This window comes from Triplophysa rosa, linkage group LG21 (genome assembly GCF_024868665.1).
Source record: "Triplophysa rosa linkage group LG21, Trosa_1v2, whole genome shotgun sequence".
In the NCBI taxonomy this organism is placed as follows: Eukaryota; Metazoa; Chordata; class Actinopteri; order Cypriniformes; family Nemacheilidae; genus Triplophysa; species Triplophysa rosa.
Window position 1 is genome coordinate 4,855,395 of NC_079910.1, and position 18,020 is coordinate 4,873,414.

The 18,020-nt window shown below is 40.0% G+C and overlaps 1 protein-coding gene across 2 annotated transcripts in view; it reads right to left on the minus strand.

Moving 5' to 3' along the window:
• The window catches only part of plxna1a (plexin A1a), a 181,745-nt gene that overhangs the window by 17,237 nt on the left and 146,488 nt on the right, over positions 1 to 18,020 (minus strand). Inside the window, exons 15-23 of one of the 2 annotated variants that reach the window (XM_057363321.1) lie at positions 17,756 to 17,892; positions 15,960 to 16,127; positions 13,414 to 13,507; positions 12,543 to 12,779; positions 10,814 to 10,957; positions 8,615 to 8,849; positions 5,779 to 5,921; positions 3,347 to 3,603; positions 1,040 to 1,106 (exon numbers count right to left, since the gene is read on the minus strand). In XM_057363321.1, the coding sequence (XP_057219304.1) occupies positions 1,040 to 1,106; positions 3,347 to 3,603; positions 5,779 to 5,921; positions 8,615 to 8,849; positions 10,814 to 10,957; positions 12,543 to 12,779; positions 13,414 to 13,507; positions 15,960 to 16,127; positions 17,756 to 17,892 (1,482 nt within the window). Of the gene's footprint in view, positions 1 to 1,039; positions 1,107 to 3,346; positions 3,604 to 5,772; positions 5,922 to 8,614; positions 8,850 to 10,813; positions 10,958 to 12,542; positions 12,780 to 13,413; positions 13,508 to 15,959; positions 16,128 to 17,755; positions 17,893 to 18,020 lie in introns of both variants that reach the window. The other variant, XM_057363320.1, reaches the window with a different exon arrangement.

Here is an 18,020-nt window from a genome sequence, read left to right on the forward strand (position 1 = left end):
CAGTGCTAGCAGGCTAAAGTTAGCACCTTTCCGAATCAACCACCCCACCTTAAACACATCAAAATAAATTAAGCATTTTTTACTTATTTTTTAAAGTTCTATCAACTCAATTTCAAATTATGTCACCACTGGCCAAAACTTAAAGTAAGCTGAAATTACTTGTAAAGCCAAAGTTGATTTTAGTATTTGTTACAGTGTGGGATGTGTGAGCAAATTATAATTGTTTTATTTTTGAGTGAACTTCTCTTTTAAACTTCAAAAGTGACGTGTTCTATGTGTGACACGTCAACCATACAATACAAACATCTCCTTTTAAAGCCTGCATTCTGATTTCTCCTTTAATTACATTTTGTTTATTTACAGTATGTCTTTGTCATTTCTGAATGACATTCTCATAAATACATCCCGTTTTCCTTTCACGTTTTAATTCTCTAACTCTGTTGTGATTCTCTATGACGTGACAATGTTCTGGACTCCTGTTTCCCGTTGATTAAAATTCGTTCGCTGCACGCTGAGCCCTGCGTGATTGAACTAATAAAACCAGAGTGCTTCTAATGCGAGAGCGAGACAGACAGAGAGCGCGAGGAAGAGCGGGCGGTGACGTCCCGCTGCTCAATCACGGTCCGTGAGTGCCGTCGCGGAGAGTAAAGCAGGATGAAGGAGAAGAGAAAAGCAAAAGAGCGCACGAGACGAAAGTGAGACAGAATGAGAGATAGAACCGATGCGGGCTCAGATGCAGAGGATGTCCTCTGACATCACCGCCCACGGAGGGACAGCTTCAATCTCATCATGTTGGACTTTTTAATGGGAAGAGCTCTTTGCTTGATCAATGTTTGTAGAATCGAGTGTGTGTGAGTTTGAGAAAAGCAAGTGCAGTCACAGAAAGATGTGTTATCTATACATGCTGTTTGTATTGTACTCTATCCAAACTTATCACCTCATCACATTTGATTCAGACAGCAAACTCACAAGTAAAATATGATTTCTGTGGCACTCTGAATTCAACGGTGCGAAAACACTGCATAATGTAAACACTTACTTTTAAGAACTTGTACAGGAGAAAGGTAAACCAGTTCGTCAGCATCTTTTCAGCAACAGACTCGGTCCTAAAAGAAAGAGAGTAAGAAAAAGAGACAGAGAGCATATGCGATTGTTAAGATAATTCACAACATCCAAAGTAAATGAAGCTTTGCACTAAAAGAAAAACTCTACAATACGCCTCTTACAAAAAACCTACACTTTTTTCAAAACAAACCACCCATCTTCATTAGTACCGGACAATAACAGTAATTGGGCTATGTCTTCCATTAATGGGCAACCTGTCGCCAGCCGTAGACCTCCCAAAAGCTCCCTTAGAACAGAAGTAATTAAAGCATCCGTAATGAATGGACTTCAATGCTCCTAATTCATCTCCTGTATAGCTGGCGAACACGAGAGGCTGCTAGCGCGGCCTGCTAACTGCGGCTCTTTCCCTCGGGCCCTCCAGAAACTTAACTTAACGTCAACAGAAAAAGATTTCTTTTGTTCAATAATGCATTCACATACTATGGACTAACCCGCTCCCCATCACTTCCTTACATAAGATCCTATTATTAAATCATACACTCATTAATAAAACGGTAAAGGAGAAATAAGGTGAATGAAGAGGTGTTCAGTTAGAAGTGGAAGTGTCCCGAGTAGCTCATTTGCGTGCACTGCAAAGTGCACTAGTTTGGGGTTGAGGGTAGGGTGAAATGGAGGATACGGACTTGCAAACTTTTGAGTTGTAGGGAGAAAATGCTGAGGTTGTATTTTTACCAGGGTTCCTACACGTTTTCCATTTAGAAATTCCATACTTATACAGACTCAAACATACAGACTTCCCTGAACATTTTTCAGACCATATTTAACATCTGAAAAAAGTAGTGGTTTTAAAAATCAAACTGCTCACATGTATATTAATATTTTGCCAAATTATCAGTGGATTGTTATAGCTATTCCTCATACACATGAACTAACACCAAACCAAGACATCTTCAACGCACATTTTATTGGAATTTAGTGCAATGTTAATAATTTGTCAAATGAAATAACTGTAAACCTTTAACCCACAGCAACCGAAGGATTGGTGAAATATAATTCATTAATGAACATGAAAAGAGAACTAAGGTCCATTAACTTGGCTTCTTTCAAAATTTGACGACGCTCAATCCGGAACGTACGCAGGATTTTAGATAAACCGAGGTCCAAAAACTGAGTTTGTCCCAATCAAAAAAGATTTTCTTGAGCTACATATTCATTTCATTTGTTGAAACTGTTTAGGTCTAATTTGGTCTTATTTTTTGATCGATATCAGGCAACAGAGGAATGTTATAAGCAGGAAAAATAGTAATGGCATAAAGTGCAGCTATTACTTCAAACTGCTGTCATGTGATGTAAGTTTAGCATTTAATACTAAGAATTGTAAATTTAGCATTAATGTGACAATAGCTCAAACCATGTCTGACTTATGTTTATCAGTGATGAGTAAACATGGTCTATTGATATTTTTATATTTTTATACAAATATTTCCAGATTGAAATACAATATAGCGCAGAACTTTTGGCAGCGCTCAAAACATGCTCCAAACATCATAAAAATATATTTATTATCAGAAATTCTTATTTTTATATTTTAGAAAACCAAATAGGGCAATAGTCTGGTAACTCATAATTTTCTCCATACTCCATCTTCTTTTTTCCATACTAATCCAGACCTGGAAAAAAATCCATACTCTTCCAAAACGCGTAGGAACCCTGTTTTATGCTGGCCATATTTTGCAATGCAGCATTTTATTTTTTTTACTAAAATCCACCAAAAAGAACTGTTTTTGCTACTGTACCTTTAAGAGTTCTAATAATAAACAATCTGTTTTTAACAGCTAACCCCTGCATAACAGCACACTTCACTCTGTTGTGAAGAGGAGTGGTGCTTGTCTCTCCAAAACCCCTCACCGTAATGCTAGGGCATCATGAGTGGTTGCCAGGGCATCACACCACATCATATATGGTTGCTAAGGTACTCCGAGTTGTTTACAAGGCACAGGTATGCGATTTCTAGGGTGTTATAGGTGGTTGCTAGGCAACACAAAGTCAAGAGAGACCATCCCCAAGGTGTATATGATATTCTGGTCACCAGATAAGGCTCGAGTCAATGTGTGTTAATGTGTGTCTGTCAGTATTTGGATGCTGGTGTGTATGTGTGTGTGTGTTCAGGCGTTCACTTAAGCTGTAAGTAGTTTGACCGAGTCACTGGAGTATGGAACTATCAAATAAAAATAGTGGTGCAAGCGAACGCGTGACAGTTTGCGAGTACGTTCTCTCTCACCTCCTGAGCAGTAGCTTGGGATGGTTCTTGCTCTCCAGGTTCTTGTCGATTAGGTCAGAGAGCAGCTGCTTGAGGACTCCCGTAGCATACTCCATCTCTCCCTGTAGTGCAGTCATGATGAGCGACGCCACGTTGCCACGGTCACGCATGGAGAAGGAGCGCTGGGCTTCGAGTGTGCGGATAAATGTCAACAGGAAGTGCTTCTTGGTGAGGAGCTGACCGAAAAGGGTTAAGGCCTTCTCGACATTAGCCTGAACCTGAGGGAAAAACACACAAAAACCACTTACACTCATTACAAAGACTAAATGAGAGCTCTGGGATATAATATTTGATGAACAGATAAACAATGAGTCTATAAAAACTGTCTTACTCATTTTAGACGGTATAATTATGCAGTAGATCTGATTAATACGGTTTGTTCTGTTGTCTATCTATCGCCTTAACGGCTGCAACCGTCTGGTTCAAAGACCTTTAACTTGTCAAAGTAGAAGCACTTCAGTAAAACAAACAGTGTTGAGGCAGAAATACGCATGAGGCGCAGCATCTTGATTGACAACAAAGAGAATGAAAGATGCATGCAGCTCCAAAAATAAATAAATAAATTAATGAATTAATGAAAATCAACGAAAAAATGAGGGAAATGCAGAAGCGAGGACAGAGAGAAAGAGAAACTGGGTAACACTTTATTTTACGGTGCCCTTGTTACACATGTTACATGTATTTACTATAGTATTTACTATACATTATGCATAATTACTGTACATGTAACTACCCCTAAACCAAACCCTAATCCTAACCCTTTAGTAAGTACATGTAGTTAATTATTAGTACTCAGTACTTAAATGTATAATTACACTGTAACACGGGCACTCTAAAATAAAGTGTAACCAGAAACTGAAAGAGAACAAAGGAGAGAGAGAGACCTTAATTTAAAGGGTAATTATTTACCAATATTTTTTTTACAAGAAAACATTAAATAAATAGAAAACAGAAATAAAACCAAAATACATAAAAATTTTGCATGTAAAAATATAAATGTAAGCGCAAATAGTAAATACATTTTTTATTAATAAATATAACTAATAAATTATTATTATTATAATTGACTTAAAATATAACAACTATAATAATAATAATAATCATTATTATTATTAATAATTTCTGTTACTAACATTAACAATTATTATTATTATTATTCAAATGCAAAAAAATAATCCAATACATCTCGAAAAGAGAGATGGAGAGGGAGAGCAGCAGGAAGTAGACGTGACCTCAGTGTCCAGGGGTGAAACACAGCGATCTGTCCTCCTATGATCCACAGGGTGGCATAATGTCACCTTTCATCTCACTCTCTCTCTCTCTCTCTTATACACACAAACAAACAAACACATTTATTTTTCTACGTATCAGTCTTGGAACCCACACACTGCCATAATAAACGCAACACGATTTGATTGTGGACCAGTGAGATATCACTGTAGGCGGGGCTAAACAGTCTGACACAGGGCTGCTGGGTAGATCCAATCTCATTAGTCCAAAACAACATAAAGACATGAAATATGTTCTGATTGGCTGTAATAACGTTGCCTCGCACAGCATTTTCACTTCTAGCGCCAGCAAATTACTTGTCACTGGAACCTTGTATCGTGCCAGGTTAGGACACGGTGCTCTCATCTGACAAAATTACAGAAAACAAAACCCAAACAACAACGAACGAACGTAATTTCTGAACAAGAACACTGGAATCAGACATCAAAGCAAGAAAGCGGTTCTCCACCATCAAAGCACCATCTGTTATTGTCCCCTACAGCGCCTTATGTAGCGTGTAACCTGACAAAGGCCTTTTCCGACAACACAGACTAATAAAGTGGCTCAATTCTTCTGTGCTGAGCCGAATGAAATTTGCAGCCTCTCGGGAAGGCCGATTCTACTGTAGGTTGCTTTGGGGCGAGAAGCTACACAGAGCAATAAGGGCCTGAGCCGCTCGTATAGGCACTTGATTACGCCGGGGACTCGGGGGCAAATACAGTGAAAACAAACCCCAGAAGAAATAATAAATACGTGATCCCTCCGCAAGCCGACGGCTTGACCCGGTGTACACGTGCTTGTGGACGTAGCATGTTGGAGTAATGGAGTATTTAATTGCGATGGCCGGTGATGCTGTTTCGTGCACGCTGTAGCATGCTAGTCATTAGCATCTGGCTTTAAAGTACAAGGGGTCACAATGTGTACACTAGACTGCAGAATTAAACATACTTTTTTCATCCGACCAATCACAGGAGTCGCCCATCTAATTTATCTCACAAATATTACATCAAATAAGTATCTGATGAAATGATGTCTTCGGTGTTAGTATTGGTCTACTCATTTGTGATTATATTGTTAGCTCTGTTCTACGGTTACCATGGTGACAAGGATGTACTGACCCGTACCTCCATCTCCTTAAGCACCGGGTGGTCCTCAATGCCGGGGAAGAGCACTCTCATGGCGTACGTCCTGTAGTCCAGGAATGGAATACCGGCTCCGTCCAGCTCCTGGGTCAGTTCGTGAATGTCGGTTTGGAGCTCAGCGAATGCTTTGACAAACAAACAAACAAACAAATAGTCAACTAACAATTAAAAAAGCAGATCTACTGTATGTGCATGACTAAAGTCAAGTCGTTTTGAGTTGAATAAGAAAATAAAATGTTTGATTTGCTAAAAGCCGTATTTGAGAATCTTTAAATACAAAGCAATTGATTGGGAAACTTGGTCACCAGGTGCTTCGCACAAAACCGGGCGCTTGTTGGGTAAACAGAAGCGATGCTACGTCTGTCAAGCTGTTTGTTTACTCGGTTTACGACTAATTTGGTTTTGCCATTTGAAAAAAGCGGGAGACGTAAGAGACGCAAAGTTCACGGGAAAAGAAAGTCAATTAATTGCATGAGTGGGTAATTAATAAAGTAACGGGGCTTTTCATGCATAATTTCCTCCAGCTGTTGTTCCTCCCCGTTGTCCGCTGGGATGCGAATAGTGACGCTTCGGCTCTAAGTGAGGCCTTTTCATCTTAAAAACACTACACAAATATTATTCAACATGAATTGCCCGATGGGATTTTCAGTCTCCTTAGAAAAAAAGTGACAGGCCTAAAGAGCTTTTAATTCAATGTTTCTTCCTCGTCAAAGTGCACTTGAAAGGCCCAACAAAGATTTCCAACATGAGGGATGTCCTTGTAATTCAATTTCGCTTCATTACTCGGAGAGCCGCGTGTCGGAGCGCGAGGGGGCATCGCAGACAGCTTAAACTTGTCGTTTTCAAAGCCGAGCTGTTAGAGCGGTCAAAACATTACGCCTCTGTGGAAGTGGGAATGTTGGAAGGTCAGTTAGCAAAACATTTCCTTTAGTGCTGCAGTTGTTTGTCAAAAGTTTCATATGTTGCTGCTGATAATGCGTTCCTTTCTGAATCGGTTCCGTTCGTGGCAAAAGCACTCAAAACTATTTCAATTACCGTGATGTCCACACACGTCTGCGCTAACGTTTCTGGGCTAATGTAAAACAGTAAGCCGATATCCCCACTGAGTGTTGCCAGTATCTAAACCGGCGCTGGATTGCTCACTAATTATCCATTAGCCGTGCTTTGTTTGTTTGTATTGTTGCGTTCTCTGATGGGCTTCATCACGCCTCAGCAAGTCTCTGCACATGGACTGCGTTCATTGGTTCACGCCCAATGACTGCACCATCACAACTTATTCCACACTGTGCTATACGGCCGGACTAAATCTGAGGGGATTGATGTTGTTGGATACAATCAATCTCATTAAGTACTGTATGTCAAACCACAATTTCCCTCAATAAACTAAACAACATAAATATGAAACTCTATTTTGCATTAAGAAAATAAAGACCTAGACATTTCCAAATTCTCATTATATACATCTTTTTTTGCATTAAAATAATGAGAACTGGAGGTGTAAAATATGATTAAAGGGACAATAATTAAAATAATTTCATTTTATTCCAAACCCGTGTGGCTCTCTTCTGCAGAATGCAGAAAAAGATATTTTGAAGAATGTTGTTACCCAACAACACTGACCCCCAATAGACTTCCATTATATGGACACAAAACCACGGAGACATTTTTCAAAATATCTTCTTTTGTATGGAATCCCAATTCTGCCAAAATTAAAAATGAATAAATACAACAATAAATTAGCAAAGAAATGTAAAAATATGTCAATAAATGTGGTGAAAACACAATAATATATCATTTTAAAAGTATAACATTTATTTTTGTATTTTTACATTTCTTAGTAAATGTGTTTATTTATTTGTACATTTTATTGCTTCTTTATTTTTGTGTTTATTTACTTTTAATTCTGGCAGAATTGGGATTCCATACTTTTGTGTTCCACAAAAGAAAGAGTCATATACAGGGTTTAGACAACACGAGGGTGAATAATTGATCGCTGATTTTTTGGGGGGGGGTTGATACCCCTTTAACTGCCACAAAAATTACAATCTTAATGGTTCTAAAAGGCATTGCATTTCGTTTCTGAAGTGGAATATGACCAGAAACTCATTCTTTCTCAGCTATTTTCCACAAGTGTTGTGGCCAATTTTTTAACCCCATTGACCTACATGTTTTGCGTTAGAACGAGAGTTTGAGAGCTCTCGGTCATTACAAAACGAACCCAAACCTGAAAACAAGCTAAGGTCATAAATATTTTGCAGAGCTTGTAAATAATGTCAGCGTATACCATCCAAATAAAATATTGATGGGCAGATTGAGCGCCAGCGCGATAACAACCCGTTCATGTTCTCCTCTAATGAAGGCAACCAGCCAATCACAACGAATCAGGCCAAAGAGCGTGACAGCTAATCAATGCCCACCAGCTCCTTCAACCATTTGGCAAAAAACAAATTTCTTTCATCATTTGCCGTCTGCCATTTCCCCCTTTTGCGGTGGCGAGCGCTGTTTGTTAGCTAGCTAGCCGGGGTGGGATTTCTCATCCACCTGACAGGGTCGTGACCAGGAGGTCCGACAGTCCTAAGATAATGGCCAATTAGATCCAGCGCATTTCTCATAGTATTGGGAACCTTTATGGCATACGGTGGCTGCATTTCAAACCGGCGGAATGCCACAACACTGCAGTCCGCTAACACCAACATGTTACAGAGACATGTTAACAACCATAATGGTGTCGCCATGGCGACAAGAGAATGGAAGATGATAATTGTACTAATAAAGAAAATGAACATGATCTCTTATGAATAATTCAAATTCAACTCACCTTCTTTACACTCAAGAGCGACTCTCGACTCCAAGTTATCCATTTGCAGCTGAAGTCGCTTGAGGGTGCGGTCGGCGTCGCGGGACTTGCGCTTGTAAGCGATGAGCACGGCGATGATGACCAGCAGGAGAAGACCGCCGCCCCCTCCGATCCCAATGATAGCAGGGAGGGTGAGAAGACTGTCAGAGTAGATCTGCAGGTTACCGGGGGAGTATTCAAACCCTCCTGCTCGGATCTGTACCAGAAGTAATACGAAGAAAGTCATATTTTTGTACGTGAAAAATCAACCTTTGAGTCGAGACAGTTCTGCGTGAAGCCGTAATTAAAACTTTATGAGCCTATCACATTTGCGAGACGGGCGAGGAGATTGAAAACCCATTTAGCTCGAAATGTTCTGTTATTACTGGATCATTTCGAGCTTTGTAAAGGCTAGTGTTTCGTAAATAGAACATTTAACGATGAATTGTAAAATTGTTTACTCAGACTCAGACTAAAATACAATCTTAGTGGTGTCGATGTTTGTTTACCCTGTTTTTAACATCAACTCGAAGTATCAATTATTATATATATTATCGATTTTTTTTGTTTGTTTGATCATGTAACTGCTGCATGTTCTAATTCTTCAATGTAGAGAATTCAAGTGCACCAATGATGTCATTCTGTATATACACATCGCCACAGACATTATGTGCTGTCTGCTAAACTGCAGGGGCTCATGGGAAGAAAAGGGGTCAAAGATCCAAGCCATACAAAATTTCCTAGAGAGATTCTCACTAACTGGGGTCACAGCAGTCAACACACAGCTGCGTGCTAGAGCAGTCATACACACACAAACACGCACACGCACGCACGGAAACACACACACACACACAAAGACACGTCTATTTTTGAAGCAGCATCTTTCAAAGAACGGCTTTACAAACACACACTTCAGACAATTTCTGTGAATCCGACATGACACTTGCAGCTTCACACACAAATAATAGGAATTCAGAATAGTGGTGGTAAATATTTTTTCTTCTCCAATCATTCCTCTTTCAGTGCCATCACACCAAGTAAAACATCGTGTGCAAGATAAAGAACGTCCTTTAAGACATGTTCTCTCAGCTAGTGTTAAGCTCATTTTAGACGGTGACTTGTCATTTCCAATGACTTGACATTTGGTCAGTGTGAACCAGGACGAAAACTATCTTTTTAAAAACCTTTCGTGAACTAAACTAAACAATAAAACAACACAGCAGTTTTGATTTAAGCTATAACAATATGGCTTTTAAGATAAATTCTCGGAGAAAAGTCTTCATCTCTCATTCAGCGTTGCTTCTCTTATTTATGTTATTACTATTTTTAGATACATTTTTGCCAAAAATCATTCAAACTAATTAAAAACAATTTTCTTGCATTAAAAACTAAATGAAAAACGCTGGTTGGAAAACTAAGAGATATAAAATAAGCGTCTGCTGCTAACTGCCTAACTGATGAAATTTTCATCAAGTCAACACTCATGTGACGCGAGATGCCAAGACGTTTACAGATAAATAAAGATAAATCCGTTTACTTTAGACAAATCTAAATCATGTTCCTTACTCTGATTCCTTCACTGTTTTTATAAAAATATACGCATATATTTCGGACTTACATTTTTTTCATAGATCATTACTATTGGTCATTCTTCATGTTTGTCTGTAGGTTTTGCAAATATTTAAAAACGGCTTTATTATTGAAAAGAGGTTTTTTTTCATTTCCTGTAAGATGGCAGTTTTGGAGACACTTTCAGTCCGAAAGTGACGATGTATAAATAACAAAACCGAAATATGTCCACAAAATACCAAGTCAACCATCAAAACACTTAAGGTCTTTGCACATACAGTCCGAAATTTTCTTATGCGTTTTTTTTTCGTATTTGGCTCTCGTTTGTACGGTTTCTCTGAATTGTTATAAAAGGCCACTCAAAATGCTTGCTACTTATGCAAAAACGCAGAAAATCGAACCCGGTCCAAATTTTTTATGACGGACGAAAATATCGGAGGCAGTGTGTAAATGTGATTGACACAACGTGAGGTGGTATTTATTTTTTAACGTGCGGAAATTTCGGACGCAAATTTCGGACTCAATGTGCAATGGGCTTTACTGAAACCAACTAGAACCAAACAGAAATGTATTCTGATCGCAATGTGAATGAGTGGAGACTGAGGTGCGTACCGTGACTTTGTGTTGGCCGGTGAGGTTGGGCCACTCGCAGAGCAACTGGGTCTCAGATAGAGTCAGAATACACGGCGTCTCTCCGATAAACACCGTGTAATTGAGCCTGGAGTTACCGGGAGCTGCTGGAATTAAATTGCGACCCTACAAAATAAAACACATCATTAGACCGATCTGAAACAGACGGCATGCGATTCCACTGAGATTGTATAAGAGAAACGTTTTGCTGTGAGGGCTTTCACACTTTGATCTGGACTTTATTAATACAGCGTGATGTTTAACTTCAAAGTTTATTTGTGGTAGTGCACATTTACCTGCTGGTTTCCATTATGAGTGCATTACTCTAAACACGCTTACCGTTCATGTTCACAACCTGACAAAATTGTCAAAACGTATTGTCTTTGATATTCCGCATGTGTTGAAAGCCGAGAATATTCGTTCAAGGTCTCAGAACGAGTTTTCCTGATAACAACCACGGTTTGAGATAAATGTAAGCATCGCACAACCTCAGACACATAAAGGTCATGTAGATATTGAGAGAGGAAAAAACCCAGAGGCTTTAACAGATATGAGTTTGATCTCACCGCACACAGATAAACACTACAAAAAATAAAGGGCAAAATATTCTCCGGACACACGGACACGAGAAGAAGAAATGTTGGCGAACGCCCCAAAGCATCGATACTCCGCCCCCCATCCCTGCACCACAAGGGTTCAGCGAGGTCACGGCACGCCGGTCTTTAATGCAAATTCACCTCCCTCTGCTTCTCTCATCTCATCCGTGCCGCCAACCCCAGATCAAATTAGACGAGAAATTAATTGCGTGGAGAATGTGATGCATCTCCAGAATATCCTTGATTATTTCACCAAATTGCATTTTCGTATTTTCCTTCTCTTGGCTAATGCACCGAGTTGTTTCTCTCCACGCAGTAAGCCGTGCGGGGGATCAGGCATTAAGTAAAAAGGTTTCGTTAATAAATTTCCATTTAACAAAGAAATATCACTCGACATGCTTTGACTCTCACCTCAGTGGGTTCGGAGAAAAGAGAGGCTTTTATTAGAGCAGAAATCAGACGGCGTCTGTGATCGGCATTCTGAGGTTGTAAATAAAACAACGAAGGGCAAGTGGGGCATTCGCGAAGCAATGGATGGACCTGTCAGATTAGTGACATTACGAGAAAAAAACATGACGTGGAAAAGAACGAGATTAGGAGAACGACATTGTTTTACGAGATATCACACCAGATATTGGTTATTAGATATTTCACAGCTTCCACAAAAATACTCAATCTTTTATATTTGGACTTTTATTCCTTTTATTCAGTTACGGTGACGAGAGGACGGGAAATTATTACCAGAACGGATGCACATCCATGACATTCGCGTATCCAGTTTATGTATAATCTGCTGCACCTTCGCATATTATTGTGTGTATATATGTGTACCTAATGCAGAATGTGTACATATGGTGTATAATGTGTATTTATAACGGTACTGTATGTCTAATATATGTATGTGTATATTGCACACTGTAAGTATGTAAATAGTACTGTCTATATGTAAACTGTTTCTGGACTTTCTGGAGCACGCTCTCAAGAATTTCACTCACCAAGGCGTTGTGGTGATGTGACAATAAAAGTGATTTGATTTGAACGTGACCGTCAGATCTGAAACTTCACAGAGACTCAACGCGCCGACGTCCACAAATCTATGCGTACACGGGTGTTACCTTTAGGATAAGTGGAGATGTCGGTTTGAGCTCCAGAATGCCATTAGGGCTGAGGGGTTCAAACACGGGGTCCGGGTAGTAGCTGAACGTCTCGTTGACCACCACGAGAGCGTGGACGTCGTCCATGTAGAATCCGATCTCATCCGGTCCGCTGCCCGTCTCGGCGAATCCTCGCTCAGAATCAGCCACGGAGGGAGCCAGACAAACCATGACGGAGTTGTTGAACACCGTGCAGTTCTGAGGAGAATAAGAGAGAAAGGCAAAAGGTGCGATAAAACAAAACTTGAAATTTAAATTGTTCTTATTGTGATGTAGTTGAGAAATATGTAAGAAAATGGAAACATAGAAAAGATTAACATCAACAATAAAATAACAAAACATTGCTAAAACAGTTTTTATATTTCTGTTTGCTATGTATTTTTATGCATAATACGACATTGCTTTACAACATGTGGATGTCGAATTCTTTCTAAAGTTTCCTATAGAAAGTCATTTCAGTCATTTATGAGGTTACATCACAGTTGCCTTAGAAGCCGACACCGAGGCAGTTCACGAAGTTTTAAAACCCAGCTAGAGAGAGGTTTTTGTGACCTTTTCAAAGAACTGTGATTCACATATTCTGTCTCTTATAAGTCTTTTTTAAGGCGGCGCGAGAGTGGCAGGGGAATGTTTCAGAGTTTCTGTGAGATGGACATTTAGATGGTTTCCTTTAAGGGAAACCTGAGGAAGAGAAAGCGAAGGATGGATGTCTGACCTCTACAAGAGAAAGAGGAAAAACCTTTGACTGACAAATAAAACAAAGAAAAACAACAAGAGACCAGTGGTGCGGAAGACAGAAATGTCAGGATAGGACGGGGGGAAATATACGTACGTGGAAGGACTCTGCTGAGCCGTACTTGGCGCGGATCTTGGGCTCTTTAATGGTGGCCAGATTGGTGCCGCTGATGGTCAACAGGGTGCCGCCACTAAAACAGAGAAACAGAAAGTCATCATCATTTAAACTGGGCACGAATCTCACTCGCTAACTCAATGATACAGTCTCCGTGCTTGAGAATTAAATCTGACGAAGCTTCTCATCCCAGAGGGAAGGAAAAATGAGCAGAGGTAATGTATCCCATCAGCCCTTCGGTGATGAGACACAAAAGAGATTGTCTTGAAGAGTCGGGCATTTAAATAGGCTCTACCTCTATTTAGTATAGGAACGGTGGTGAATGATATTAGGAGATTGTTATATAAAGACCCCTTCAACCTTAAAGTCTTAACAAGTCTTGTACAGTTGTATATGTGCATGTGTTCAACCTAAACTCGGACCCTCTTTGATGTTGAAACGAATTGGACCTTATTTGAACTCTGAATCGGTTTAAAACTATAATTTGCTTAAGGTTTCTCATACCGAAGTCTTCAGAAACCCACTAGTGTTCACAAGCTTGTTGACATAGCTGGTCTATGAGTTAGACTCTGGAACCGTGGCGGCGGCGATGTCTCTCCCTGTTTGCTTCTGTGACGCCTGCTGCGCCGTGGCCCTGAAGGGCATTTTCAGCTCGAATCAATACAGCTTCACTCAGCGCGTGCTAACAGGCTTTAGGGCCGCAACTTTCTGGTTGCAGTTATGTCTGTTTAAGCTGGGGGCATCGTTTGCACAGGCGCAGTCATTTCCGATATTGCTTTGATCCGCGCGAGAGTGTGCGTCTGTTTTCAGATCCAGATGGAGTGGGCGAAAGGTACGGCGGTTGACACTGCTGGGGAATAATAGCCCCGTTCAAAGCAGAAGTCTACAGAGACCGCAGGCTTGATTGTGCCGGTCTGGGTCAGCAAAACAACACACACACCATTACACATGTACTCAGTTGTGTGTGTGTAATGAGGTTGGGAGTAGAGGTACATGTTGAGAATTTCTGTCATTCTTAACATTGTTTTCCAACCAACTGTTCCTTTAACTCAATTGGTATTGTGTTAGCAGCGCAAAGGTCATGGGCTGGAATCCCAAGAAACCTACATTGTGGATAAAAACAAAGTATAGCGTGCATGCACTGTAAGATGCTTTGTATAATAACGCTTGCCAGATGCATAATTGTATATTGCAGTTCTATCGTAAAATATAATTAGAGATGCACCAAAACTAAATTTCTCCACCGATACCGATAGCAGACTATTCAGAGTGATATCTGACGATTGAGATAGCAGTTCTGAAGATTAAATTTATATTTCTTAACTTTCTGAATGTTATTAATTCATCAAGGTAAAAGTTAAAAAAAATGCACAAATGTCTAAAAAAGGTTAAATCAAGATACAATTACTTGAGAAGCACAATGGTCTAAGATATTCACTTTTGGTTTCTGAAAGAAAGTATAAAAATTGAGTTTATGCTTAAAACAAGCAAAAATATTTGTCGTAAGAATGTGGTAAGAAAAATAAACTTGACTTAACCACTTAATAAAAGGCCAAACTTAATTCTACTTTTTTTACCCTATTATCAGATATTTTTCTTCTTTTAAAAATAGTCAATTTATTTTTAATATACTTACTTGTTAATTATTATTAACAATTATTTTATTTTATTTTTCCGAAAACAAAACTTGTTAATTATTATTAATAATTGTTTTATTTTATTTTTCAAAAAACAAGACTTGTTCATTATTATTAATAATTGTTTTATTTTATTTTTCAAAAAACAACTTCTGAAGAAAATGTATCTAGATTTAAGAACAGATATTTGTACTAATATATGTATTACAAAAGATAAAAATATCAGGAAATTCATATTTTTCAGTATACAGTTAACTGTACTAGTATGGCCGGCACCACAGAGAGAGAGAGAGAGAGATATAGAGAGAGAGAGAGAGAGAGAGAGAGAGAGAGAGAGAGAGAAAGAGAAAGGATGTGTCGATAGCTTTATTTCAGCTCCAGGCTTTTAAAGACCTCACTCTCTAACCCACAAATACAGTTGAGTTTCAGGTGATAAGTGCTCCGTCCCGTCTGCCTCATCTAACACCAGCGATGCTGATGGTTTAGACTCGTTGTTTCTATCTCACCCCCGACAGCCCAGACGCGCTTTAGTGTAAATCGCAGCTCCTCCCAAGAAACCTGCAAAAACAGCATCTGACAGCAGATCTGCTCGCAGGTAGAGACGTCTGACGGTGTGACTCCAGCTCGACGCCGCAAAGAATCTCATTTTTCACCCTTTTAATGAGTTCTGCTCATGTGTCAAGAGAAACTGTAAAACAAATAGTTGGGTATTGATTTTTATTACCACTTTGCTGTTCTAACTTCTCCCTCAGCGAAGACGGAATGTTTCCTCCAGAAGCGGTTTCATGTTTAATTTGTATCTTTGGGCCTCTTTTTAAGTTCAAGAGAATACAGAGAGATGACGTGCGAGTGCCGCAGTGCGTTTTAACTGACAGGTTGCACGTCACGTACCTCGCGATGCTCCAGTCCGGGTCTATCTTCAGGACGGTTGGATCATCTGTGTAGTTAAACTTCACCTCTGGATTTCTCAGCTCAGCGGCGTCGATGTCCACCATGACTGGAATACTTCCAGGGTTAAGGCCGGCCGGGGTCACGCACACGATCTCCTTAGACGTCCTCCTACAGTGAAAGATATCGAGTAAAAAGTTTACCATCACACTCATTATAGTCAGACGGCGTGTTTATAAAGCATGTCATCGCATTCATAATTCATCAGGACACAGATTCTTTACTCAATAAGAGTTAAGTATGTTTGATGAAGCCTCATGATTCGCAGCCATATGGGACGCAATTCAGTTTCAAAGACTTCGAGTCTGCCTTCGTCTGTCGGCCGCTCTCGCGCACGCTATGCCCGTCTCTCCCCTCCCTTCCTGGAGACGTGCCTGCAATCTCCACGCACATCCCCTAAGCTTGTTGCCATGGGAACCCGATTCAAGATGCACACCCCAGAAATCCTCAGAAGACAGCACATATTTTGACAAGGTGGTCGTCACAAACAAACAAAAACGAAGCGAGTTGCGGAGAGGATAAGCGACTAGATTTCCTCAAAGGCAAAAATATACAGACGTTCAAGGAAACAAAGTTTCAAAATCATTGCTTTGGGATATTTTCAGAGGTTTTTGCATTTTAAATATGTAATTTGGATTACAGACGTGGGGAATAAATTTGAATACCAATTCAAGGGATATTATGAATGGAAGATACGAAATGCACAAGAAAATGGGGCGTATTAAAAGGATGGTTCGCCTAAAAAATAAACTGGTGTTGATTCAAATGCACATGACTTTCTCTCATGGATCGTTTTTTACGCCATTCAATTTTTTTAGTCTGAGCATATAAAACGGTTAACAATGATTCACTTCTTGCATAGTCTGATGTTGCTTTTTCGTATAAGACCTCAGACCCATTTATTAAAACAGCAAAGAATTTCTCATTTTCTGTTCCACAAAAGAAATTCACATGGATTTGGAACGACATGAGGTTCAGTAAACAAAGATGACTGAACTATCCCTTTAAAACTCTTTCTCGCCCTAATCTCACCAGCCCACTGTGTAGCGGGTTCACGTAAACTGAACCTTCTCTCTGATGTGAACCCGGGGCCCGGGAACAGGTGTGGTTGACGTATCAGTCAGCGAGAACTGCGGTAATCCTCGTTCTTTCGCTCTCTCCCGTCTGAGCATTGGCACCGAGACAATGTTTTTATTCTCAGCTGCAATGCAGAGCAGTCTGGTGCTACAGAGATTCATTCACTGCGGAAGCATACAATCCTCTAGGACCGTGTGCGCCGTAACCCGGCTGACGTCTTCAAAGTGTCTGTATGCTGTGGATACACGCCGAGGGGTAAAAAACTACACGTCGGGCTATTTTGACTGACGTAATGACAGGTGGAAGTACTAAGGTGAGAAGCTGGAAGAGACGGCTTTTTGGAATGACACAGATAAAGAGAAAGGGAGACAACTTGGCAGATGGAAAAGGAGGAGAGAGAAAGAGACTATATTAACAAGCAAAAGGAGGCTGTCTGTTGGCAAAAGTTACACCAAAACAGCCAACGGGCGAACCGTCAAATGGACCGGCTCATGGCCAATGAAATATAAAACAAACCAACAGAAACTAGATGACAAACAGAAACACACAGTTAACAAGAAAGTCTGTCAGACGGAGGGATAAAAAGATGGAAAGGCAGCCATACAAACAAAACGTATTATAATTTCTGAGCGTTTGCATTTTGATTAGACAAGTGGACTCACTTTTTAAAGTGACAAGGGTGACGACCGATATTGACCGTAACAGAACTGCCGGCGTTGAGGTGGTTCCCCTCGATCGTGATTCTGGTTCCTCCGGAGAGAGGTCCCTGAGCGGGCTGGATGCGTGTGAAGTATGGCGTCTGTGGAAAAAAATGGTATATTGAAATGCAATGATCAACACGGTGTTAAGTATGCATTAGTAGATTTAAAGTGATTGTTCACCCCCAAAAAAAACAATTCTGCCATCGTTTTCTCATCCTCGTGTCAA